This window comes from Cydia pomonella, chromosome 22, assembly GCF_033807575.1.
Source record: "Cydia pomonella isolate Wapato2018A chromosome 22, ilCydPomo1, whole genome shotgun sequence".
In the NCBI taxonomy this organism is placed as follows: Eukaryota; Metazoa; Arthropoda; class Insecta; order Lepidoptera; family Tortricidae; genus Cydia; species Cydia pomonella.
Window position 1 is genome coordinate 5,129,188 of NC_084724.1, and position 27,340 is coordinate 5,156,527.

General features: G+C 37.4%; 3 protein-coding genes across 3 annotated transcripts in view; 1 reads left to right on the top strand and 2 right to left on the bottom strand.

Annotated features, from left to right (window-relative positions):
• LOC133530202 (GMP reductase 1-like) overlaps positions 1–19,062 on the top strand; it is a 34,041-nt gene extending 14,979 nt beyond the window's left edge. Inside the window, exons 2-8 of the mRNA XM_061868059.1 lie at positions 6,818–6,937; positions 10,556–10,646; positions 12,209–12,375; positions 12,940–13,005; positions 13,332–13,454; positions 15,172–15,388; positions 15,849–19,062. Of these exons, the coding sequence (XP_061724043.1) occupies positions 6,818–6,937; positions 10,556–10,646; positions 12,209–12,375; positions 12,940–13,005; positions 13,332–13,454; positions 15,172–15,388; positions 15,849–16,018 (954 nt within the window). The 3' untranslated portion in view covers positions 16,019–19,062. The remainder of the gene's footprint in view (positions 1–6,817; positions 6,938–10,555; positions 10,647–12,208; positions 12,376–12,939; positions 13,006–13,331; positions 13,455–15,171; positions 15,389–15,848) is intronic.
• A 173-nt stretch (positions 19,063–19,235) lies between these two features.
• Positions 19,236–23,147, bottom strand: LOC133530200 (uncharacterized). Its single transcript, XM_061868057.1, has 3 exons — positions 23,055–23,147; positions 20,790–20,933; positions 19,236–20,479 (listed from the first exon to the last, which is right to left on the bottom strand). The coding sequence occupies exons 1-3, from the start codon at positions 23,116–23,118 to the stop codon at positions 19,290–19,292; spliced, it is 1,398 nt and encodes a 465-aa protein (XP_061724041.1). The 5' UTR covers positions 23,119–23,147; the 3' UTR covers positions 19,236–19,289.
• Positions 23,148–24,143: 996 nt separating this feature from the next.
• Positions 24,144–25,970, bottom strand: LOC133530201 (uncharacterized). Its single transcript, XM_061868058.1, has 3 exons — positions 25,784–25,970; positions 25,328–25,444; positions 24,144–25,249 (listed from the first exon to the last, which is right to left on the bottom strand). The coding sequence occupies exons 1-3, from the start codon at positions 25,866–25,868 to the stop codon at positions 24,252–24,254; spliced, it is 1,200 nt and encodes a 399-aa protein (XP_061724042.1). The 5' UTR covers positions 25,869–25,970; the 3' UTR covers positions 24,144–24,251.
• Positions 25,971–27,340: the final 1,370 nt, after the last annotated feature.

Here is a 27,340-nt window from a genome sequence, read left to right on the forward strand (position 1 = left end):
GGCGCAAACGATTGGCAACTTGGCTAGGCCCTCGATAGATAATGGTATTTACCTACGTCGAAGAGCAGTTAGAATCGATCGGCAGGTGTGCAACGTCTGTCCCACTTACATACATGGTCCCACATACATTGTGGTGGCGTTTGAGCCGATTTTTATAAGCTTTTATTTAACTTGCCCTGTTAGTATGTATGTTTGTGGTGGGTCAAATCTTGGAAGCTAAATTTGACCCCGTTCTCGGTTTTCGATTGAGCTGATTTTGCATTCGGGTGACAATGCAATATTATCTATTTACCTATGTATGTACGGGTCAATTCTTGTAAGTTAAATTTGACCCACTTCCCGGTTTCCGATTGAGCTGAAAATTTGCATACATATGTAAGTCGGGTCATCTTCTTCCTCGCGTTGTCCCGGCATTTTGCCACGGCTCAAGGGAGCCTGGGGTCCGCTTGACAACTAATCCCAGGATTTGGCGTAGGCACTAGTTTTTACGAAAGCGACTGCCATCTGACCTTCCAACCCAGAGGGTAAAACTAGGCCTTGTTGGGATTAGTCCGGTTTCCTCACGATGTTTTCCTTCACCGAAAAGCGACTGGTAAATATCATATGATATTTCGTATATAAGTTCCGAAAAACTCATTGGTACAAGTCGAGGTTTGAACCCGCGACCTCCGGATTGCAAGTCGCACGCTCTTACCGCTAGGCCACCAGCGCTCCCGAGCCATTGTAGCAGTGTTACAAAGTAACATTTTGCCCACATAGCGTAGTATTATCGGACAACCTTCATCTATAAAGATGTAGTGTTCGTGTTCCTAGAATGTGTTGAAACGCAAAACATGCTCGTATAAAGTAAACACAGGAGACGGAAGGGATCTAGTCATAATATATACAAATGAAATAGTTGAGTTCCTACTAAGTAAACCTACAGCATTTCCGTCTTCACCACTTAGGTGGCACGCATTACTCGTGGAGTTAAAACTAGCACAGAGCGATATCGCTTTTGCAATTCATCGAAAAACTTTACTAACAAATCTCGAGACGTGTAGCGACCCGAAATTATAAATCTAAAGTACCTAAACCTGTGTTTTGATCTTGTACCTGCTTAGAATGTAATGCATCCAGACATTAATTTATACCATGTATGTACCTGTTAAACGCCTATTTAACGTATACTAGTGCCTAATATTCTGGGAATGAATTGTTTTATGTACCCACCTAATTTGACATGTATAATACTGTTTTATGAATAAAAATCTGAATGTGATGGTTGGCAGTCCTCAACTGTAGGTACGTTCCTCCAGAAACTTTCTGCCTTGCACAGCTAAACTGTGGAATGAAATGTCTCTCACGGCATTACTTAACCTTCAAGAAATAAGCTTATTACCATGTTAAACGCCGGCTACGAGTTTGTAACCCCTCGGTGTTGCAGGTGTCCATAGATGATGGTAATAATGGTAATTACCTACCATCAGGAGTCGCATCTGCTCATTTTTTTCATATATCACAAATAAAAACAATATTATAAATTCGAAAGAGTCTGCCTATACCTATACTATAATAGTTAATCTTAAAACATCGAAATTATCTTCTATCTTAAATCGAAATTATCTTATATCTTTCTTAAAAACATTAACCCTTTTCCAGGCATAGTACGATTTATCGACCACATACGCGCCATTAGAATTTCAACTTTAGCATTCCAATTTAAGGTTTAAATTAGATTAAACTTTCAAGAAATGTTACTTGTCTTCAAATGAATCATCAAAGATGGATTAATTGGAATATATTTGGATTTTTGGGAAAACCTTGTAGATTGGTGCAGCCTGGAAAAGGGTTAAAATTATACATGGACTCAAGAACACATATAGCACAGGAATTGATGATATCCCTTCAACCTTGATTAGGTAACCAATGAACTGGCAACTCCACTGTGCATGCTAATAAATCAGTCATGTAATGAAGGGGTTTTCCCGCAGCAGCTTAAAATATCAATAATTAAACCTATACACAAGAAAGGCGATACTCATGACATATAACTACCGACCTAGGTATAACACTCTTGCCCACCCTTTCCAAAGTATTTGAAAAAGCTATGTGCAACCGAGTCTACAAATTTCTAGAAAAGAATGAGATACTGGATGACAAACTATATGGTTCTATCACCGCACCGCTCGTCGTCGGCAGGGTGTTCATCCTCATACCCTAGAGCCTAAATGGTCGCGCACTGTGCGGTTTATGAGGAATTTCCTTCCGCGGACTCTCCGGCTGTGGAATGAGCTCCCTGCCGAGGTTTTCCCGAGAGTATTCACAGTATGGGGTTCTTCAAAAAAGGAGTGTACAGGTTTTTAAAGGGTCGGCAACGCGCATGTAACACCTCTGGAGTTGCAGGCGTCCATAGGCTACGGTGACTGCTTACCATCAGGCGGGCCGTATGCTTGTTTGCCACCGACGTGGTATAAAAAAAATCGGTCAACTGCTCTCGCGCTTACCAACTTCACACAAGAGATTATGGACACCGTAAATAACAAACACCACGCCGATGGATTACTCTTGGACCTCACGAAAGCATATGACACAGTTTCACATAAAATATTGCTCAACAAATTATACGGTCCGGGAATTAGAGGTTTAGCTCATGACTGGATCAAATCTTACCTAGAGAAGCGAACGCAGCTCGCCCAAATCGAATACCTAAATCCGTCTACAAATGAGATAGAATTCATTCGGTCAATTATTATAGAAGCACAAGGCTCTATCCCACAGGGAAGTGTTCTAGGTTGTCTCCTCTTCTTATTATAAATAAATAAAATAAAATAAAAATAAAAATTATTTATTCTCAGACAATTAATATAGTCCATATTTGTTAGTATCAACTTACAACCTATGTTATGTTACCTTCCGCACAATAAATTATAGAAATTAAATTAGGTAACTTTAGATTGTTGGTTATCTTGGCCGATTTACCGAACTGCACGTTTGTGAACATGCAATTCGATAAATCGTCCCAAAATACCGGAATCTAACCGCTCGGCTATCATTTTCAGGATCCCGTTGGTGCTCCCGCGTATACGGTGTACCACTGATGCATTCTTTTTTCGCATAATAGCATAAAAATCATCTACATGTGCGTCCGCAAACATGCCAGAAGCACTACAGTATCGCGGAAGCCTCAACAGGGCCCTGAAAACGTTGTTATACTGGACCCTTAGAGAGTCAAAGGATTTCTGCTTAAAATTAGCCCACAGGCCACTGGTATAAAAACATTGGCAATACGCACGGAATAAAGTAATTTTGACCTCCATGCTACACTTAGCGAACCTGTGCGCCAACATACCGCCACGGACGGATAATGCCCTCCTCTCCCTCTCCATGTCCATGTCATCTTTTAAATCCTCTGTCACTACGTGACCTAGGTATTTGAAATGGGTAACACGGTTTAAAGCAGTTCCATTTAACATTATAGGAGGCACATTCGCCGGACCCTTATTTCTACCTTTAATTATCATAAACTCGCTTTTCTTTTCATTATACTTTAAACCATGTTGTACCGCATATTCTTGGCACACTTCCAATAATTTACGTAAACCAGCCACCGACGGGCTCAACAACGCCATGTCATCAGCGTAACTGATATTATTAACACTTGTGTTATCTATTCTACATCCGACATGCATGCTGCTGAGCCTGCCGATCAGCTGGTCTACATATAAATTAAAAAGTCTAGGCGAGGTTAACCCCCCTTGCCTTACACCACAAGTAAGTATATACGGATCAGAAAAGGCATTGGCCCACTTAATTACATTAATTTGAGTTTGATACCAATGTGACAATATACCTATTAGTTCATGCGGAATACCTATCTCTTTCAACTTAGCCCAAAGTATATCATAAGACACCAAATCAAATGCCTTAGATAAATCTAAGAAACAGGCAAAGATGGGCGTTTCCCTACTGACATAATAGTTAACAGTATGTTTCAACGCTAAAATGGCATTTTCTGTCGATAAACCTTCTCTAAACCCGAACTGGGCATCATTTAATTTAATTTGCCGACTCAAGTACACGTCTAAGATTCTATCAAGAACTTTTGCCAGCACCGTTGCCAATGAAATCGGCCTGTAATTTGTTTTATCTGAAAGATCACCCGTACTATTTTTAACAAGCGGTATAACTATTGTTTTCGTGAGATCGGATGGCAAATACGCGTGCCTTATGCATAAGGTGTATAACATTGACAACAGCCCGGCAATATGACCACCTGCATATTGCAGGTGCTCAATACTAAGCCCGTCGTGGCCAGGTGATTTACCTCTTTTCATATTCTTAATAGCATCCACAACCTGTTCACTAGTAATTTGAATTGGTATATAATTAGTGGTGAACACATCGCCGATCACACTCTGTGACGATGAGCGCGGCGAGAGTACTTTAAAATAGTCTTTAAAAACATTGGCTACACATTTTTGGTCGCTTAGCCCATCGACACTCGCAGGCAATCCCACCCTCCCATTTAAACTTTTCGTACTTTTCCAAAACTTACTAAATTGTTTTCTGGAGTGTTGTGAGGCAAGTATATCAAAACGAATTTGCTCCTGATTATTTTGACAAAATTTTAGTCTAGATTTGAAAACCTTGCGACTCAAACACATCTTTTCAAACACTGCCCCACATTTAGGTTTTCCATAAAGTAGATACATTTTATAATCGAGTCTGGCCCGCCTATGTGCGTCGGCTACGTGCTTATTCCACCCTAAAATACATTTTCCCTTCACAGCTGAGTTTTGAGGCCGTGTTCGACTGTCCACGGACGCACGCGTTAGTGCACTTATAATGTCGCTATATAACTTATCAATAACTTGTTTATGTGTTATGTTATGGCACATTCTATCAGCACATCGATTCAACTCATAAGGAAAATGTATTTTTTTAAGGTTATTATTACATAATTCATGGTATTTATCCGATTCCTCAGCAGTCCTGAGACCCCAGATAATGTTATTTCGAGATTCGTTTTGTAAAGTTAGTTTGTTTTTAATAATATTCAAATTACACGCAATTTTTAACGGATAGTGGTCCGACCAGTATACATCGTCAACTACTTCAATATTTAATATAGTAGGCATTGCTGAAGTACTTACCACACAGTGGTCCAGCCATCTATGACAACCATGCACTTCACTTACATATGTATGTGTGTCAGACGCTATACCTAATCGCACCACATCCGCACATATCCAACTCCTCTCGCGACAGAAATCGAATAGTTCTTCACCAAAACACGCCGTCGGATGGGCGTTAAAGTCCCCCAGCATATACACATTTTCGACGTTATTGTCCTCAATAATAGCGTTCATTTCTCCTAAGCACTGCGTGAAAAGTGGAAGGTTGCACGATTCGTCAGTTGGCATATAAACGCACATAACTATAATTTCACGTGAATCAGCTGTTGAGGCTTTTATTGCTACTAAACGCTCACTGGTACACTTTAACACTGATACGTTACGGAACGCACTGCTTCTCCAAAGAATGGCTACGCCGCCGTGCGGTCGCCCCCGGAGTACGCCATTGGAGAGATCGACTGAAGACTTGCCCGTAAAACAGAATTGGTTGTCTATTTGTCCTAAGATATTTATATCATGACTGTACAGCCAAGTTTCTTGAAGCGCCACTATGTCTGCTATTTTGCATAGTTCTCGAACACAGTGAAAACTCCTTTTAATATTTTTACAATTATAACTAATAAATATGGTGTTATTATCCTGCTTCATTTACCGAGTAAACCTGTTGTACACACTTTTCATGACTACGAGCAATCTTTTGCCTCTTCATTGTCAGTTTTCTTGAAACGTATAAAACGCCTGCAACTAACACCATTTGGCCATAAACTATCGTTTAAGTACATATGTAGGTTATGTTTACACACGTACATTTTAAAGGAATTATAGTGCCGATCCTTTTTCATTGTAATTTTTTGCACTGAAACCACCTCACTAGTTTTTTCCAAGATGTAGTCCGAAATATCTTGGTCAGTAGACTCTTTGTTTACAAAAGTGATAAATAACGGCACTTTAACGTCAGCGGCTTTAAATTTCGCTCCCGGTTCCGTTATTGCCTTGCCGGTATTGCCGATAAAACGATTTCGTAACCTGTTCCTTTGAATTTTAATCCATTCGTCAGTTTGTTTATTGTCTTTGAAATGACCCTCCTTCCGAGCGACGTCCGCAAAACTAAGCGTATTACACGTATTTGTTGTATTCTCACTTATTGATTTGTCAACAATAACCGTGTCGGTTATGTTAGCGTCAGGTGAATTCAACTGAGATAAGCACAGACTCTGGCCGTTAACGGTTTTTTGTGCAGAATTTTCTTGTTCTTTATACATCAATTACAAATTATACATCAATGATGTCCCAAAGGAAATCGATGCCAAATGCACTTTATTTGCAGATGACGTTTCTCTCCTTTTTGATTTTAATCGAATGTTTACCGAAAATTTTAATGTAAAACTCACACAAACCTTAAATAATATAAATGAATGCATGCGCAACCACAATTTAACAAAAAATAAAAAATAAACTAAATTAATACAATTTTATCCTCATCAAAGAGCGCCTCTACAATTAGAATTATCACTAGATAACACGGAAATTGAAAAAGTAGAGCATTTCAAACTCCTAGGTGTTACTCTAGATATTAACCATATGAACTGGAAAACTCACGTGCGGTTGTCCACTTTCGTCTTAATTACAACAGATTATTTTTTTAAATAACCGAAAACGCCAAAGGAATAAGTAATTAACACGTTGACCACGTTTTTCAGGTGGATCTCCACCGGGAGATCACGTTCCGGAATTCCGGACAGACGTACCGGGGAGTCCCGGTCATGGCCAGCAACATGGACACCGTCGGGACTTTTGAAATGGCGAGGGAATTGTCGAAGGTGAGTAACATATTTTTTTTATTTGGCAGCCTTCTCAGTGGCATGTTTGGCAAAATAAAAGTCAGATAAGTATGGAGAAAACCGTCTGATAAAACCGTCTACAAGCCCTTTCGTTGCTTCTAAATTTGCATCTATAATATTTTTTGCTCCTTATGGCCTTAAGAATGCTTGGTTAAAATCTGTCGGATTTAATTGGCCCATGGTGTATATTCCGTTGTCAATAGCATAAGGGTTGGTCCAAAAAATAATATTGCCTACTTATGTCACGAGCTATTAATTAAACTAGTCGAATACAAACCTCAGTGTTCATTGTTGCGTGTCGATGTAAACTATTCAACGGAGCCACGCAGTTTCGTCGCGAAAATAGTGTTTACTTTTATAGTATTTTACAGTACATATGGTGCTACTTTATAGCACTAGTGCGAAAATTAGCATATTATGTTACTGTGTCGAATATTTAAAGGGCCATATGTACTGTAAAACGTTGTACGATACATGTGCGAATAGGTCATTCGCAACTCGTGTCGATTTAAAACACTCCCTTCGGTCGTGTTTTAATTTATCGCCACTCGTTTCGGATTTCCTATTTCTCGCACTTGTATCGTAATATAGGTACTATTATGCAACAGTTATATAAGAAGGGTCAAAAAAGGTGAGTGGCGTGGCCTTCAGCTCCGGCTCACATTGTAAAGGAATACGCCACGACAATTGTTTGACCTACTTATACAACGTTGCATACAATACTTTTCCTACGAGTCAATAAAAATAAATCTTAATTTAGGTAAACAAAGCAAAAGTATACATATAGCTAAGATACGCGAGCATACCTTGTTATGCGCCCGGCCCGCGCTGGCCCGGCCGGTTAGCGACACCTCGTAACTCATGAGGCCCTGGTACTTGCTCTTTGCTAAATAGTTAGTTAGTTTTTTTTTCTCGATTTTGGCCACAGTAGGCTATGGAGACTAACAAGCAACGCTAAGCGGTCTTCGTAGTCTATGGGTGTTGCTATATTACGGGTGTCACATGCATGCATGTTTCTGACTTATGAAGCAATTTTTTCTACTATGCAACCAAATGAATATTTTGTAAGTTGGCAGCAATGCACTTAGTTTGAAATTGTATTAGTTTTGATTTTGTGAGGTTGGTAGCCATTAATCGCAGTAACGTTATAGCGATTTTAAAGCATAAGTGTTGTTATGAGGAATAGACAATATAGACTTTTCTTGAAACCTTTTATGTATGTTCTTATAGGGTAACGGCGGCTATTAACGCGGGTATCAAAATCGACGTCTAACACCGCGGTGTTTACAAATACGCATTTTGCAAGCAAACAGATCTATTCTCTAAGAAATAAAGCATACACAAAACAAGCTCATTCATTGGTCTATCGTACCCATTAGTGTGCATTTGTGTGAGTGTAACAAAAAACTCGCGATTCGTCAGTTTGTGCGACGGCGGCGCAAGAACCGGTTGTTCCATACAGACGCGTGACTCCACAGGTAAGTGCACTCCAATCTTACTTAGTGTTTTACGTAATAGTTATGGCAAATAAACTAGTGCAATGCCTTTTAAGAGGTTGTGTATTGTTTTCTACACGATTTTGAATTACTTTTAACTTAGTTTTTGACCGGGAAATACGTTTAAAATTGAAAATAAAATACAGCGGTGATAGGCGCCAATTACTTCTGTGGTAAGTAATTCCGTGGTATGCCACGTTAATAGAAAAAGTGGTAGTTTTGTTATTTACTCTTTAGTTTTGGTACAAATTATCAATTTTATAATTTCTTTTATTTATTCCAATCTTGATCTATTCACGCTATTAAAGAGCTATTTCCGTGGTATGGAAAGTATTTAACTAACCCTTAATTTTTAACAAAAACTTCAGCACCGATTTCCTTGTTTCTATGGGAACCCTTAATCTGTCAACTTTTTTTTATTTTGAGTTAAAACCTAAAATTTACTTGCCAGTTATGTGATTTTGTCTTTACAAGAAGCTTGTAATATACGTGTTTGATTTGATTTGAAAAAACATCTGTGTTTTATTCTTTTTATGGGTCGGAATTAGGTTTAATTAAACTCCAAATTAAGCCTATTACCGATGGTATGATCAGATTACCCTCGGTAATAGAATGTATAGAAATCTATTACCGACCCAGAGAAATATCGAATGGGTCGGTAATAGGCTCTTAAAGAGTTATCTATTACCGAGTGACTATTTGGTATTGTATTGACATATCGCATTTAGGGTACCGCAAGTACAGATTTCGTTGATAAAATTTAGACTTCAGTTATCATTATCAGATTTAAATTCTTCTGTTTTCTGATTCAGTTATTACTCTGACAGACAAGGAAGGGTACCCAACTGCCGGACAATTCCGATTAGATTTTTTTTTATATAATTTTATTTATACAGTAGTCCAAAATCTCAGACATGATTTTTTTTAGCTATAAGAATCAGCAATAAGAAAAGTACTGTGATTTGTTAGTTATAAACGGGTAAATTATAACACATAATATGTGAGAGACTTTATTTAACTTAATTACCTTATCAAAAATATTAAAATTAAAAATTTTCATGTTTTTATATATAGTCGAAATTTTATAATGTGGACGTTTACCATTTCACTGTGGTAAACTTTCACTCAGGTGGTAAACGTCCAGCTTATAAAATTTCGACTATAATTTACGCTGTGCCTTATGAGAAAATGTTACTTACTTGTTTTTTTTGTGCAGCTAATTATGTCAGTAAGACAAACTCTTATCAATTTTTATAGCATTTAAAAATTACTTTATTTAATAACAGGCAGGCCTATTTGTCATATACGTCCTTAGTAAAACTTTACTAACAATATTTTTTGTTGTTTTACATGTAAAACATTCAACTTATAACTTGTTATGTTATACAGGTACTCGTGGGTACTTGGTAAGTTAACTATTTAATAGTATTTGATTGTGCCAAAGTGTAATTATAATCTCTTCGAATATATCTCTTATTTTTAAACATACTCCTATAGTTTTATTTTTTATTTTTGGGTCATTATTAAACTTAATGACACAAAAATAATATACAGAACCCACGTCGTTATTATTGTTTTAACCCTCGGTATTAGGTTTCGAATTTTGAGTTTGGTTTCTGTTAACGAGTGCAGAAAAATCATGCCAATTGTACCCTCGGTAATGAAAGCTCAATTCGCGATAATAGAATCACAGCCTGTCCCTTGCCACGGTAATAGAAGATTTGGTCATTTTGGCTTCAAAAAATATTTTAATACATATAATAACCCAAAATGAATCCAAAAACGTGTGAAACGGAAAGTTCATTAAATGCTCTGATGAAAAAAAAAATTCCTGGCTGTTAGACAGCATTGATACCCTTAATTTTTGGATCTCTTTTGAAAAGTTCCTTAACTACCACGGTAATAGGTGCCTTTACCCTATTCGTGTTAATGAATGTATAAATGACAGATAACAGTAGAGGAGTAGGAAAAGTTTATAAAATGTATGTAATGTATGTTAGTTTGTAAGGTATCTATGAGCCGATGTTGCCTGATAATAAACGATTTTTTTTCTTTTTTTTTTGTATTACAGTTTAATTCAATGTAAACCGCTTTTTTTCAGCACGGCCTCTTCACATGTATACACAAATATTACTCGATAGATGACTGGAAGAAATTCGCAGAAGAACACGCAGAGTGCTTGGAACACATGGGTAAATATTTGAAGTACTTCTTTACTTATTATTATATTACGTGAGCTTAATATATACGACCCAAAAATATAGGCACCGTAAAACCAACCAACTATACTGATCCAAACATAATTTATCATTTAAACTTTATTGCACAATATTTACATGAAGAGTTCAAAGCGGACTTAATGCCAGAAGGCATTCTCTACCAGTCAACCATGAGCTAAACCGAAAGATCTATTTGGTGCAGGATCAGAATACAGTTAGAGTAAATGAAAAAAAAAAACACAAAATTATATAATATTATACATACATAAATGACTTTCACGATTTTTGCAGATTATAAAAATTGTAATATGGGACTTAATCACGTTTTTTTATAATATAACCGTCGGTGGCAAACAAGCATACGGCCCGCCTGGTGGTGAGCAGTCTCAGACGGAAAAATATAAACAACAAAATTAAAATTTGTTCTAATAGTTGAATAACGTTGTAAAGAAGCATCTTACAATCCACTTTGTCTTTTTTTCTTGCAGAGTGAGATATTAGTAACTTAATCCTCCCTTTCACGATTCTATAAGTTTTTTATTCTTACAAAAAGAGGAGTAAAAAATTTGGCTAGTGCAAGTCGGCGCTGACGAAGGGTTCGGTAACGTTGCGTTACGCTTTTATTATATCGATTTAATATATTTTTTAAAGATTAGTTGTTGGTCTACTTTGTTGTATAACCCCACAAAGAACACCAAAAAAAGTTACATTAATTTTTTTGGAGGGGCACTTTAGCTGTTATATCAATTTAGTTCAAGATCCCAGAGCCGCCAGACCTTACTTATTTTCTCATGAATAAAATGTATGGAATAATATAGTGTTAGTATGTACTTTTAATGTCTGCATACTTGCTATATTGGCCCGACGGCCATTTGTCCGGTACAGGGTGCTAAAGGTTGGTAAAAATATTACTAACTTTTCTCAATATCCTCATGTCTGAATTTTATTCATGTTTTACAAAACATTGTCAAAAATTGATAATTAATATTGCACGACCATTTCCGTCGGCGATAACTATTACCAGATGCTTTAAAACTGTCAAAAAAATATCGTAACTTTACTTATATTCTCACTCTTGATTTTTATATATGATACTCAGGGAACTATTACAAACCATTTTGTAAGTAGCCAGACCAATTGCAGGGGCCCAACCATCCCCCAGACCAATATAAAGTTTCACACAAATACAAATATAAACTGTATGTGGTCTGGGGGATGGTTGGGCCCCTGCAATTGGTCTGGCTACTGATATGATATATACACAGATATTTGTTCCTGAGATATTTATTCATGGGTGTTTGCTATATATAATTATATATCGTCGCCTAGTAAAAAACAATGGATGAATAGTACAAGCTTTAGTTTGGGGCTAGATCGATCTGTGTAAAATTATGTGTATTTATTTATATATTTTTTTTAATTCATCGCTTTTGGACCGGAACAGCGGTCCTGAAGGTCGCTAGTTCGATTCTTGCCCGAAGCGGTGGATTTTTTCAATTTTTCCTTTATTATTAAAATTTGTTTTCCTTATTCAGCCGCCAGCTCGGGCACTGCCGAAGCAGACTACAACCGTCTGACCGAAATTCTGGACACAATAAAGGACCTCAAATTCATCTGTCTGGACGTTGCCAATGGATATTCGCAACACTTCGTCGAGTATGTGAGGAAAGTGCGGGCGGCGTATCCGAAACACACCATTATTGTGAGTGTTTAAGGCATATTTTAGCTAAAAACCGTCTTGTCTTTAAAACTGCTAACTGAGAGAGAACTTTGAGTTCATCTGCCTGGATGTCGCTAACGGTTGTTCGCAACATTTCATCGAGTATGTGAGGAAAATGCGGGCGGCGTATCCGAGACACGTATACCCCCCTTAATCATAAAACTTTACGGGTCTGATTTAGTTAAATTATGTTTTATCCCTTTCTTACGACCTACATAAGTCAAAATGACAGATAAAGACAAACAATTATGAATACGATGAAACGCGTTTATGAATAAAGTGTTTATGGAATATTTTACTAAAAACCGTCTTAAAAGTAACTCACTGAAATCCTGGACGCAAAGGATCTCAAATTAATTGGTCTGGGCTTTGCCAATTCACAACTTTTCTTCGCGTATGTAAGGTAAGGTAAGTGAAGCTCGAAACATACCATTATTGTAAGTGTTTAGGGCATTTACCTTGTTCGGTACTTGTACCCCGTGTCTATAGATGTAGGGGTGAAGGTATGCAGATGGGGTATGGTAAATGATTTATATTCTGTTACAGGCCGGCAATGTAGTAACTGGAGAGATGGTAGAAGAATTAATTTTATCCGGAGCAGATATCATTAAGGTATTTTCATTTTTATAAAATATTGTACAAATATTCAATTCCACGACAACGGGCCCCATAAATGTTACATTTTTCCAATGTGTAAGTTTTTAACAAATGTGAAAGTTGCGGAAAGTTACCAAAATGAAAATATTAATTTATTTTTCATAATAAATTGATCCAAGTTACACACCAAATAAACACACTGCAGTCATCCATAACACCTCTCAATCATTGCTTTTACTCTGAACCAGAAAACCCAAAAAAATCCTGCCGATGCAAAGGACTGGTTATTTCGTGCGGGTATAATCCACTCTCCCAAAAGTTTAATTTACTTTTCTGGCCAGGTCGGCATCGGTCCTGGTTCGGTGTGCACTACCCGCATCAAAACCGGCGTGGGCTACCCGCAGCTGTCCGCCGTCATAGAATGTGCCGACGCTGCGCATGGCCTCAAAGGACACATCATTTCCGTAAGTCTAAAACAGAACTGGCGCTACTTTTCCTCTATAGAAGCGTCAAGCCCCAGGGCACTATAACTCGGCCCATTTTTAACGGATTTGTACCAGACTCGTGACCATATTTGAATATAACAAAAATGGCTGCTCCATTGTCTTCGGCTAATCAGAGTGATCAGGTCAGAGTGTCGATATTTAGTATGAAAGTTGAGACACAAGTTTATTTTTGTCACAATTCCGTGGTTGGTTTACTTTATTTATTCATGTAATCTTTATTGCACTACTAGGAATATTTTGGTTTTAATAGGCAAAAAGGGTCCTGCCTGTTGAGAGCATGAAGAGAGCGCTACCTGTGTCCTCCAGCTCAGGGTACTACTTCTAGAAAGACACTCAAGTCTTTTACACTGTGGCTGTGGGGAATAGGCGAGCCATTAAAGTATACAGGAGGTGTAAATTCGCCTTTAAGGAGCCGTCGAGCGCCACCTATGATAATGGCCTGACACTTGGAGGGGTTTACGAATAGGCCGAACTTCTCAGACCAATGTTGGATGTGTACGAGATCCAGATTTAACTTATCAATCACTATACTGCAGTAAGGTCAGCTATTTTTCACCGGTCATAGAGTTGCAGGTCGTCGGCGTAGAGATGGGACGAGCAGCGTAGGACCGGAGTTATGAAATTGACAAAGATAGAAAACAATATGGGTGAAAGAATCCTCCTTGTGGTACACCAGTGGCTAAGTTACACCATTCGGACAAAGTGCGATCAACACGTACTGCTTTCTGACGTCCACAAAGATACGCCGAGAACCAATGAAAGGCAGAAAGCGACACGTTGAGGTGCTTAAGTAGAGCAAGGAGAATTTCATGGTCGACAGTGTTGAAAGCGTTTGATAAGTTAACGAGGATAAGTACTGTGATCATTTGGTTCTCCATGCTCCACCTGATGTTCTCGGTCACTTTGAGCAGCGCGGTACAGGTCGCGTCCCGATCGAAAACCAGACTGATGGGGCTCAGAAGTTTTTTTGAAAAAATAAATCTTGACAGGTGTTTATGAGCCACCACTTCAGCGATTTTTGACAGAAAAGGGGGTAAGGAAATAGGTCGGAACTGACTAACCAAAAGAGGATTATCCGATTTGTTTTTGGCAGAGGTATGAGAAACGCTTTGCACTAAAGTGTCGGAAATTCGCCGTTAGAGAGCGAGAAGTTCAGTCAGTATGGAAAGCACGCAGTCAAGCACAGACACTATTATAAATTATAACACACGAAAACGAGTCAGTGTTAGTGTAATGGTATTGATTTTAGCATTGCCATCGATTGATTGGGCAGACGAGAAATACTTGTTAAGGTCAGAATGGGTAAATACTTAGTAAAAGTGATTTAGTGTGGCATACATATTCTTCTCTCAAAATGTGGCTAATGTGGCTTGTTATTACACAAGAGGACATTTAGAAAATTAAAAGTAATATAGACGAATGACACGAGAAGACCGACAACGTTTAGATAAAATAGCATTCCCCCATTATTTAGGCCAAGCCATAATACCATGGCGTCACTAACGAAGCAGGTCTCAGTTCCATCCATTTTGTTTGGTGCATAGCATATACCTTTGTCAATGTAGCTCAACATCCCTTCAATAGTAGATATAGCAGATATAACGACCGCTGCTTTTGTAGACACTGACAGTCTTCTTGTTTCATTCGTCGATTATAAGATATACTATCCAATCAGGACGGCGGCTGCACCTGCCCCGGCGACGTAGCCAAGGCCTTCGGCGCGGGCGCTGACTTCGTGATGGCGGGCGGAATGTTCGCCGGCCACGACCAGTGTGGGGGGGACGTCGTCACCAAACCTGATGGGAGGAAGGTGAAGCTGTTCTACGGGATGGCTTCTGCGACTGCTATGGAGAAACACTCGGGGGGTGTGGCGGATTATAGGTCTTCTGAAGGTAAGAATCTTAGGCGCTGTCTTCATAATAGCGAACGGAATGTTCACTGGCCATAACGGGTGGGGGGGGGGGGGGCGCTTAGTTACCAAACCTGATAAGTTAAGCTGTGCTACGGTAAGCCGTCCGCTACAGCTATGGAGATGCATTCTGAGGGTGTTGCGGACTATAGGTTGTATGAAGGTAAGAATATGATCTTATGACAGTCTAATATTGTATCTGTCCTTGGCTCATTCTGAGGCACTACTAGACTTTTATAAACCTCCACCGATAAACAGTTTCCAGATGCCTAGATCCAGTAATAACAATAGTATATAGCAAACTGAATAGACATTTTTCGTTGTTCTAGATATTGTGAAAAAAAATCCAAAACCAGGTCTCACAGAAAAAAAATACAGGCAGATTAGCCAATAGCTATTTAATAATAGAACCAGCTATCTAATATATAACTCTATATTTCCAGGTAAAACCGTAGAAGTATCCTACCGTGGCGACGTTGGCGTCACCGTGAAGGACATCCTCGGCGGGCTGCGCTCGGCGTGCACGTACGTCGGCGCCGCCAAACTACGCGAGCTGTCGCGCCGCGCCACCTTCATACGCTGCAGCCGGCAGGTCAACGACACCTTCTCATAATTTATGGGGCCTTAGTACTCGATCCTTGCCAACTATCTACGTTTTTTTCATCTTCAACGGTGGCAGATGTCTAAATATTTAAAAAACACATTTCGTAACTGACTTTTCGTAACTGGTTACGAAATGGGACCAGAAATATGCGTACTTACGTTATGTACTAAAGCTCTGATTTCCTAGGACAGCGATGCCGTCATATAGACGTCTCCATACAAAATACTACTCATCCATATTTAGCCGTAGGTATTATTTTGTATGGAGACGGCCGCTATATGAAGGCACCGCTATTCTAGAAAATCAGAGCTTAACCGCAACACTCTTATCTGACCATCAGTGCATCTTGTATTTACAGTTACAAATTGTCACGCATTATGTATTAATCAAAACAGGCTATGAAACTTAACTGAATTTGGCAAGGGCATAGACAATTTTGCTTTTAATTTTAAACTTGGTGAGTTAAATATCTTACTTCTTTGTACAGGTGGTAAGGTTTTTCATTAAAGCTAAGCTGCGCTAAGTATTTTTTCTTACATTTAAGTGACACAAAGCTTTTAGCTTAGCTTGGCCGATTTTATATAGTCCAGCTTAGTTCTGATAGAAAACCAATCTAATTGATGTATCACAAAAATGCAAACACAAGTACTTACATACTTACTTCGTTGTAATTTGTTTAAATATAAATGCAAAGAGTATTTTAAATTTAATTGAATGATTACAGCTGTAGCTTAAAATGATTTTTCACACAAATTAAGTGTTGTAAGTGTTTGGACAAGGTCTGTTTTGATTGTTTTTTTTTAGGATTTCGTAGCCAAATATTTTTTTACTATTCTACTGGTGCTAACACTTGAGTTTATTTAAGCGGCCTTGCCCAACAGTTGGACTTGAGCTAGGATAATCATACTATAACTATAAAATGGGAATCGACTATGACGCATAGCACATTTATTCAAACCTTATTCCACAAAATATATACAATAATGTGCAAATAGCGGACTTAATGCGAAATGGCATTCTCTACCAGTCAACCAGCGCCACACCGCTGACACATACTTACAATTGGTGCAAAGAAGATTGGAGATATAAATAGAATGGCAATGAAAATTCAAAATTATTTTTTTCTAGATGTTGGCTGCTGAAATATATACATAGATGTTGGTAGAAAATTTGAAGTGAATGGTTACAAACAACTACATAGAATAGGTAATAATTGCCAACAGAGTGATCATTCGCAAAAACACTCATATGAGCGAATATGTACCTATGGGTGAATGTGATTTAAGTTCACGACGCTTAAGTTACTTATAGGTACTTTGAACTAATAGGTTTAATTAAATTATCAGTGCGAAAATAACAGTAACTAATTTCAATATTCGTGCGTTACTTATAGATACTCCATAACGCGTAGGTATTTGTGCGTTATGTGTGCCGTAGTAGATTTTCATATTTACCTACTGACTATATAAGCTCTTAATCTACTTATCTCACGATCTTTCTACGATCGCTAAACATTTTCGCTAGCTAGAACAAATTAAATAGCCTAGAAACAAATAAAGTGCACTTGCTTTAATCTGTACTTGTAGGTTATGTAATGTAACTATAAAAAAATAGGAAATATCTTTAAATATTTGTGGATTATTTGATCCATAAAATTAATGTCAATATATGTTAGGGAGTGGATCAGCTACACTCTAATAATGAGAACTAAAAATTTACTACTCCAGAGCACACAGTCGCTGTGGCCGAAATCGGTCAGGAAAGCATCATCATACTCGTAAAATTAATGTTTGGATTATTAACCATCCCAGTAGCTTCCAAATCTTTCAATATTTTCAATACTAAGGGACTTTAGTAGCATTTACCGTCCACTTGCGGAAAATATCTCTTCCCTTGTGTAGAATCAATTATGATATAGGTAAAAAACTTAAGTAAGTCACCTGTTGTATGTAGTTGTGACGTGTTCGAATAGACATTTGTTTTGTTTGTGGGTGTCTTTTAAACATGTATTGTCTATTCAAACACGTCACAACTACATACAACAGGTGACTTACTTAAGTTTTTTACCTATACCTAGTGTATGGTGGGGCTAAAATTTCTGCAGGAAAAAAGTCCTTTAAGCATTTCAGAGTTTAATAAACTAAGTAATCGAACACTACAGACTTTATTATTCTCAGATAATTCATATTATAACAGCGTAAATGTTTGTGTAATCCTACATATTACATGTATTATATTTAGAAGGAACAAGAAACCAATAATCTGGCAATTTTAACATTGTTCAATTTATAATTATAATATTACTATTAAAATATTTTCCAATTCATACCAGACTAAAAGTTGGTTTCGTTTAGCATATTCCCTTTTCCTCAGTTTCCTAACACGTTACGGACTAGTTACGAAACTGCGTAGCGTGCGTGTGTATATGTGATTTGTCGACGATGGTACATCTCACGACCTCCAATTTAGTGACATCAAGTCGTCTGTAACTGTCAAAAGTTTATATGGGTGCGTGGGTGAATATACCTACCCACATTATTTTCAGGTTAATATGTGCAAGGAAGTGTAATTTTAATAGTCAATTTTTTATAAATGTAGGTGCCCTTTTAATAGGCAAAATTATCTCGTTCCCTTAATCGTTTTAAATTAAGTCAAACTGGTTGAACATGAGTGTTAATGCTGCTGTATCTTTAATTTCCTGTGTCAGAAAAAGCTAGACTTTATTTTTGAAATGTCATTTGAGTAATATATATATTTTTATGCGTATGTTGTATTACTTTTATTAATACTGTACTTATGTTGATTATATGAAGAATGCACAATATACAAGTTAAATATTGAAATGCTGAGTACAAGTTGCAAAAGATTTTTTAAGCTAATTTTAGTTTTGACTTATGTTTTATTTTTTAAGTAAACTCTAATGAAAAGATGGATAAAATAAGGCGTGGCTATTTTAAAACGCTATATACTTAAAGATATTTATATTCCTAATCATCGTTTAGCATAACCACGTCTTAAATCGATGTTTTCTTAAAATATAGTTGTTAGACTTATTGGCGAGTTTTATTACTGTATGTACCTTCAGTCAGCAAAACGAAAATATAGACTAATCATTTTGCTGACTGGTCATGTATACAATTTTACCTACGTCGTTGACTTCCTAAACTTATAATCTTATACGTTAGTATTCGGATAGTTTGTATAAAAGTAAGGTAAATAAAAAACATATATTTGAAAACTTTATTCTTAAAGTTAAGTTTAATTATTCTTTCTTACCTTTTTATTCCTTCTTGCAATCCAGCGTTGTACACAAAGAGTTCCCGTTGAGCAAACAGTAACAAATATTACAGTCGACCTTATAAGCGTTTCCTTTTGGGCAGTTATAGCCATGCTGCAGCATCGGCACTATCTCCACAGATATGCTCGCCTTGTCGCATTTCATGTCCGAACACATTACCGTCTGACTATCAGAGAGGCATTGGCAATTATTACAATCATTAATGTAATTATGCAACGGCTCGCAGTAACCGTGCAAGGAGCTCAACTCGACACTCTCACTTTTCACATTCGAGCATATGCTCTCAGTCTCGCACCATTGCCATTTCTCATCATTAGCCGTAACGCAGGAACATTTTAAGCAGTTCAGTTCGTAAGACGTCTGCAGAACGCAGCCCTCCCTTATAGTTCTGAGTAAAGACTCTTCCTTCTTGCAAGGTCTCACCGTGCACGCGAACATGGTTTTTCCAGATTCATGTTTCAAGCAAACGCAAGTGTTGCAGCCTTTTCTATACTTGGTTCCAATCTTGCAAGTATGGAGTGCCACTGGGCGCTCTACTAACTCAAAATAGCGCTCATCTATGTCCAATAGACGCCTTCTTGTTGAGGCGCTTACATTCCCAAGACAGCGCTTTGCCGAGCATACCATTCGACCTTCATTATCGCAGAAGCACAAATTGCAATCGATATTAAATATTTTATTAGGAGGCGTGGAAGTACAGTAATAACGTTCTTCCACTTTCGTGTCCGTACAATTTCCGCACAAAAGCCTATTGTTTCTCAGACAAGTGCAGGTTTGGCAGTCTAGCTGGTATTTCTGATCGACCGTACATTCCGCGTAAACGTCTACAGGTTCCTCTAATTCTACTGACCGTTCTTTCATTACTGGATCATCTTCGTCGCATTCTTTTTTGGTACATAGCTCGGGATCTAACCGTCCCGTGCTGGGACAGAAGCAGACGTTGCATCCTTGGAGATACAGTTTCATAGGCTCGCAGGTTTTTTTCTTGGCGATCTCAACGGCATGGAGTACTTGGAAGACGTCTCGGCAGACAGGGTTGGGCCAGATGCCGTCCTCGCCGCAGACGCAGAGCACGGAGCCTCGGCGGTAGTGCACGTGGGGCTCGCAGGCCGTGGGGGTAGAACGCCAAGCGCCATGACCTTCCATGCCTACGTTGATGTCTTTTATGGCGTCTATAGAGGAATTGGTTGAAGTGATTATCAAAAGAAACTAAGTTACGTAAAAATATTGATGTAATCAATAATCAGTCATATATTAATTTGTGGATGTTGAAGCCAATCGGCACTCCTTCTGTAGGGTAGGAGTCAAATTCACGGTTAGGAAATAGAGTGTTGTGGGCCAAATGTAATGTAATAACTTTTAATAAACAAGTCTAATTGAAATTGTTTAGTCAAACAAGGCAGGCGATAGCTGTTCTAACTGTGGTATCAAGTATATGTGATCACTGATCAAGCTATTCAATTATTTAACAAAATAATTTACCATTGAAATGTCCAAACATGTCGACTTGATTACAGTTCCGGGCCTCACAAATGTATGCGCTTTTTTTACAACGACACCAGTTGCAGTCATTCAGAATCTTGTCTCCCTTGTGGCAACGATGGCGGCGTATAACTTCACTTTGCTCTGCAGGAAGTCTTGATTATTATCAACAATATTTTTATTTTATACACACACACACACTATACCTGACGCTTCGAATGATGGTCCCTATGGCAGTTCATTTTTTCTATGGAGTAGCTGTCACGTAAATTGTTTGAAGATTTTTTTTTGAAGTTTAACTTATTAATTTATTTAGAAATGTATCATTTAAATCATAAAAATACGGTAAAAATGTATTCCATCAATGATTTTTTAAATTAAATCTAAGCAAAAGAGATCTGAAGGAACGTTCATGGGGACCATCACTCGACGCGATAGTATGTATTATTCGTATTAAACACTGAAGGAGATTGAACTGAACTGTCCACCGAAACAAGACCGTGACATAATATTAATATAAAGTCTGACCAGCAATATATGATCACGCGCCATATTGCGGAATTTCATTGGAACTAAATTTTTCATACTAAACCGAACTGTCACCCTATACATGAGAATAACAGCGCCCTCTTGACAATGATCATATATTTCTGGTCGGGCTTCACTTACCATGAATCTAGTATTTAAGAAAATACCTAAGTCTATGTGATATACGGACAATAGCCATAATAGATCAGTTAATTTTCTTCAGACACGTATCCAAAAAAGCGGCCAAGTGCGAGTCGGACTCGCGCATGAAGGGTTCCGTACCATTTAAGACGTATTAAAAAAAATCTACTTGCTAGATCTTGTTCAACATTTTACCACTTTGGACACACATTTTACCACTTTGGAAGTGTCTCTCGCGCAAACTATTCAGTTTAGAAAAAAATGATATTAGGAACCTAAATATCATTTTTGAAGACCTATCCATAGATACCCCACATGTATGGGTTTGATGAAAAAAAAAATATTTTTATTTTATGACTTATTAAAAAAACTACTTACTAGATCTCGTTCAAACCAATTTTCGGTGGAAGTTTTCATCGTAATGTATATCATATATTTTTTTTAGATTTTTCTTTCAGTTATTTTAGAAGTTACAGGGGGGGGACACACTTTTTTTCACTTTGGAAGGTTCTCTCGCGCAAACTATTCAGTGTAGAAAAAAATGATATTAGAAACCTCAATATCATTTTTGAAGACCTATCCATAGATACCCCACACGTATGGGTTTGATGAAAAAAAAAATTTTTTTTTTAATTTCATGACGTATTAAAAAAAAACTACTTACTAGATCTCGTTCAAACCAATTTTCGGTGGAAGTTTACATGGCAATGTATATCATATATTTTTTTTAGATTTTTCATTCTGTTATTTTAGAAGTTACGGGGGGGGGAACACACATTTTACCACTTTGGAAGTGTCTCTCGCGCAAACTATTCATTTTAGAAAAAAATGATATTAGAAACCTCAATATCATTTTTGAAGACCTATCCATAGATACCCCACACGTATGGGTTTGATGAAAAAAGTTTTTTTGAGTTTCAGTTCTAAGTATGGGGAACCCCCAAAATTTATTGTTTTTTTTCTATTTTTGTGTGAAAATCTTAATGCGGTTCATAGAATACATCCACTTACTAAGTTTGAACAGTACAGCTCTTATAGTTTCGGAAAAAAGTGGCTGTGACAGAATCGGACAGACAGACGGACATGACGAATCTATAAGGGTTCCGTTTTTTGCCATTTGGCTACGGAACCCTAAAAACGGGGTGACATATACACTATTTGAATTTATTCAGATACTAATTATGATACGGGTCGATTTCTAATGTATTGTAATTTTTTTGTCAGATGTTTATAAAGTTTGGTTAGCAGTTGGTGAGTTAGAATAACTCTTCATTATAGACGGAATAAATACGAAGTCTTAGTTTGGGACAACAAACAATTTTTAATTTTTTCGTTGAGTTACGAAAACTTCATACGAGTTCGTAACTCAGAGATAACAGAATAGGGACTGTACAAAATAGGGAACTCTATCTATTCACCAAATTTAAACGAATTCTGGCGATAAAAACGACAAAAAAATAGTTACACCTAAATAGGCTCATGAAAAGGTTGCTTATGTGGTGCACCTAAAGCATTCGCTTTTTTGCACATTTTGCAAGACAAATATTTCATGTTGGATATAAAGAGTTCATTATAGTAATAAGAGTGGATACTTACCAACATTTACACTAATAACAATTGTAAAAGCCAGGGAAACTAACCACAAAACTGCGGCCGCCATCTTAAATTAACAACTGGCAATCGTTAGATACACGTTGATATGAATACCCACTTAGTAACGCGTCTATCCATGTATTAAAATAGTAATTAACTTGTATGTAATTGGATGGAATTGAATACCCGGAAAATAAACCTCTAGCTAGAATTTTAATTGGTTTTGATTACACATGACGTGATAACAGAATTGTTTTTTTTTTATCGTGATGCGAGTCAACATTATGCCAACACAGTTTTTAAGTATTCCATGTCCATCATAATATATATATAATAATTCAGACTAGAGCATAGCCACATTTTTAAATGGATCACAAGGCTTTTTTAAACCCGCTCAAAAGTCTGAAGACCCCACAAATCCAGAAAAATCCATAAGTTTATAATAGGTAATTAATAGTTTTACGGTAGGTAAACGAGAAAAAATATTCGGAACATTAATTTCCGATATGTATGAACCCTGGATTCCGGAACATATGAGTATCTCACTGATTATAGTCTGGCAAACCAAATTCGTCAGTCAGAAAATAAATACAAAGAAAACTATACTCATCCCTTTCTTTGGGGTGCTGATGCTGATATGTACTAGCATAAATAAATAAATAAATATTATATGACATTATTACACAAATTGACTAAGTCCCGCAGTAAGCTCGATAAGGCTTGTATTGAGGGTACTTAGACAACGATATATATAATATATCAATATTTATAAATACATAAATATATAGAAAACACCCATGACTCAGGAACAAATATCCATGCTCGTCACACGAATATATGCCCTTATCAGGATTTGAACCCGGGACCATCGGCTTCGTAGGCAGGGTCACTACCCACTAGGCCAAACCAGTCATCAAAAGCATAAGATAAAGATAGTAAGATTCTCTCTATCTATGTCTGAAGTAAGATAGAGTTGCGATTCTGAAACGATAGAATCAGCATTCATCATGACGGCACTGTCGGCGCGGCTGGTGGAAGTGGTGGACACACCACATGGTGACAACCAAAAGTATTGCAAAAAAAATGCAAATAAACAAAAAACGTGTTTTATTACTGGTACGGTTCACTCTGGGTTTGAACTTGTGCTAGTAATTAGTGAGTTTTGGATGACAGTAGGTAGTACAAAACATAATACGCTATTCAATCACATTTCTTGTCAGTACAAAGCATTTTGCCATTCTTCAAACAATGACATAAATTACATTTAACATTAATAGCAGTCCCCAGCTTACACTTCCCGGTTTCAACTAATTTCAGCGATCGTCTCACTTTTAGAAAATCCCTAGCTGCAACCAAAGGATCATAATTATACATCATGGGTGGTCCTCCGTTTTGTTTTCTATGTCTCCGATTATTGGCATCAAAGGTAGCTGCGATATCTAATGTCATTTCATCTGTGTTCATTTTGTTTTCTTTACCGTCGGCTTCAGGAACATCGTAATAAGCCATCTGAAGCTGATCATCTACTGGTCCAGATCTATATTCTGCTAATGCTTTAACTTTCTTTGTCTTCTTTTCAATATCATTTCGGTCGTATTGTGTAGTTACCTTCGTATTTCTTCTAATTTTAGCGTCCACACCATTCGACCGAGATTCATCTTCCTTAGATGATTTTATACTTCTTGACCTCTTTTGATTTGGGACCAAGGCAGCAATCTCCTTTAAAAGTCCAGGTCCACACAGTACTAAGGCAGACGGCCCTAAATTCATTTGACCTTGTCTGTTAGCTTGTACAACACTGGTGCTGCACATCAGCTTGTTGGTGTCGACGCAGTAACAGAATTGGCACGGCGCTAATGAATACCAGTTCTTTACTATGCACTGACCAAATAAATTTTTGTTTGCTTCGCTGTTCTTCCTGAAGTGAGATTTCTCCACGTCGCATTCATTGATAGTGCATCGTGTAGAATCTACTTCCCCATTGTCATTACATCTGCATATATTGCACTCAACTTGGACGTACCCTTGGGGTTCACATGTCTTTTTCTTGGTTGACTCCATTGGCAAATGACTGAAGAGATCGTAACAGACTCTGTGAGGCCATTGGCCCTCTGCTGTGCATATACAACTTGTGTAGCCCTGAATATATAGTGTATTGGGTTGACATGCTGCTGGTTTCTCTAAGTAGATAACTGGCACTGGGGAATAACGGTTGATTAAATAAAATAAAGGATGATCAGAATACGAAATAAAAAATGCAGGGTAAAATTACAAACCTTTATCACAATCTCTTGCCTTGCAATTGTACACCCCTTTAGTTGTACATACACACTTGCTGCATAAGTTTTCGACGGTATCTCCATAGTTACATGATTCCAAAGTCAGCAAATTATCTGCGAAAATCATAAACTTTAGAAATACGAGTACATAGTTATTTTCAACACACCAACTGATAAAGGCCCTCTTGAATGTTCAAAAACTAAAAGGAGCTACCAGCCAACATAAGGAAGCAACTCAAAATTTGCATCAGATTACTTGGCCACACATTTGGATAAAATGCAACTTTTTCATCCGTTTTTGCTTAGTTTTTGAACAATCAAGAGAGCCTTTACCAGCTGTTGTGGTGTTTTTTTTCTTAATAATTAATAAGTTAAACTCTAACCCACTATTTTTAGCGGTTTCACATCAAAATTGAGAAAACGCATTGATGAATTTTGTAATGATTGCCTTACCAGAACTTTGGAAATGTGTCGAGAAGACATTGTCTAATATAAGCATAAGTGTGAGTATACAATAAAGCATTTTACAAAAGACCATTCCGACACTTGAACTCGTGTTTTAATCAAATCCAATTAGAGAATGAGATGGTTCATGCATCCATGCACTCAAGTACACCAACGATACTAATTAAAAAGAAACTAGTAACTACAACTAGGGGACTAAATATATTATTTGTATTATTTTGATTTGTGTTTTCACGTATTCACACTAATATATAAATTATTACTACATACACTAAAGAAAAAGTCACCAACCCCTCCAGTGACAGAGGCCGAAAGCTATTACGCTTTCGGCCTCTTCGCTTCGCATTTTTAGTTAAAGCGAGCTTTAGCCTAACCAGCCTCGGCCACTCTAGTGCCGTCGAGGGCTCGGTAACTTTTTAGTATTTGACATCTATTTCAGTTTATTAAATCGATTTATTGGTATTTAAAAAAAACTATTTATTTATTTAAAAGACAACAATGGTCCATAATGGTTAGTAACAATTAAGACTAGTGGCTCTGTGAGCTGTAGACCTTGCGATAAGATTGACAAGCTTGAAACAGGTAAAAAAAACTTGTGTTAGTGGAACAAAAACAGAAAGCTAAAACAGCACATATAGCAATAACCAAGTAAGTACCTACCGGTCATGTCACGACTGGCCCCGTCATCAACCCTTGGAGCCAAAGGAGCTGCGCGGAGCCCAATGGAGAATCTATTTTAAAATGACTTAGATTGAACTAATTTTTAGGGTTCCGTAGCCAAATGGCAAAAAACGGAACCTTTATAGATTCGTCATGTCCGTCTGTCTGTCCGATTCTGTCACAGCCACTTTTTTCCGAAACTATAAGAGCTGTACTGTTCAAACTTGGTAAGTAGATGTATTCTATGAACCGCATTAGGATGTTTTACACAAAAATAGAAAAAAAACAATAAATTTTGGGGGTTCCCCATACTTAGAACTGAAACTCAAAAAATCTTTTTTCATCAAACCCATACGTGTGGGGTATCTATGGATAGGTCTTCAAAAATGATATTGAGGTTTCTAATATCATTTTTTTCTAAAATGAATAGTTTGCGCGAGAGACACTTCCAAAGTGGTAAAATGTGTCCCCCCCCCCCCCGTAACTTCTAAAATAACAGAATGAAAAATCTAAAAAAAATATATGATATACATTGCCATGTAAACTTCCACCGAAAATTGGTTTGAACGAGATCTAGTAAGTAGTTTTTTTTTAATACGTCATGAAATTAAAAAAAAAAAAATTTTTTCATCATACCCATACGTGTGGGGTATCTATGGATAGGTCTTCAAAAATGATATTAATGTTTCTAATATCATTTTTTTCTAAACTGAATAGTTTGCGCGAGAGAACCTTCCAAAGTGAAAAAAAGTGTGTCCCCCCCCCCCGTAACTTCTAAAATAACAGAATGAAAAATCTAAAAAAAATATATGAAGTTTACATTGCCATGTAAACTTCCACCGAAAATTGGTTTGAACGAGATCTAGTAAGTAGTTTTTTTTAATA

What these genes read in the sequence shown, in the direction of transcription:
- LOC133530201 (XM_061868058.1), bottom strand. Translation starts at nt 25,868, where the DNA reads ATGGTCTTTTGTAAAATGCTTTATTGTATACTCACACTTATGCTTATA. An exon ending in GACACATTTCCAAAGTTCTG is followed by an intron (nt 25,445 to 25,783) that starts GTAAGGCAATCA and finishes TGATTTTCGCAG; the next exon opens with ATAATTTGCTGACTTTGGAA. An exon ending in GGCAAGAGATTGTGATAAAG is followed by an intron (nt 25,250 to 25,327) that starts GTTTGTAATTTT and finishes GTTATTCCCCAG; the next exon opens with TGCCAGTTATCTACTTAGAG.
- LOC133530200 (XM_061868057.1), bottom strand. Translation starts at nt 23,118, where the DNA reads ATGGCGGCCGCAGTTTTGTGGTTAGTTTCCCTGGCTTTTACAATTGTT. An exon ending in TGTTATTAGTGTAAATGTTG is followed by an intron (nt 20,934 to 23,054) that starts GTAAGTATCCAC and finishes GACTTCCTGCAG; the next exon opens with AGCAAAGTGAAGTTATACGC. An exon ending in CATGTTTGGACATTTCAATG is followed by an intron (nt 20,480 to 20,789) that starts GTAAATTATTTT and finishes ATTCCTCTATAG; the next exon opens with ACGCCATAAAAGACATCAAC.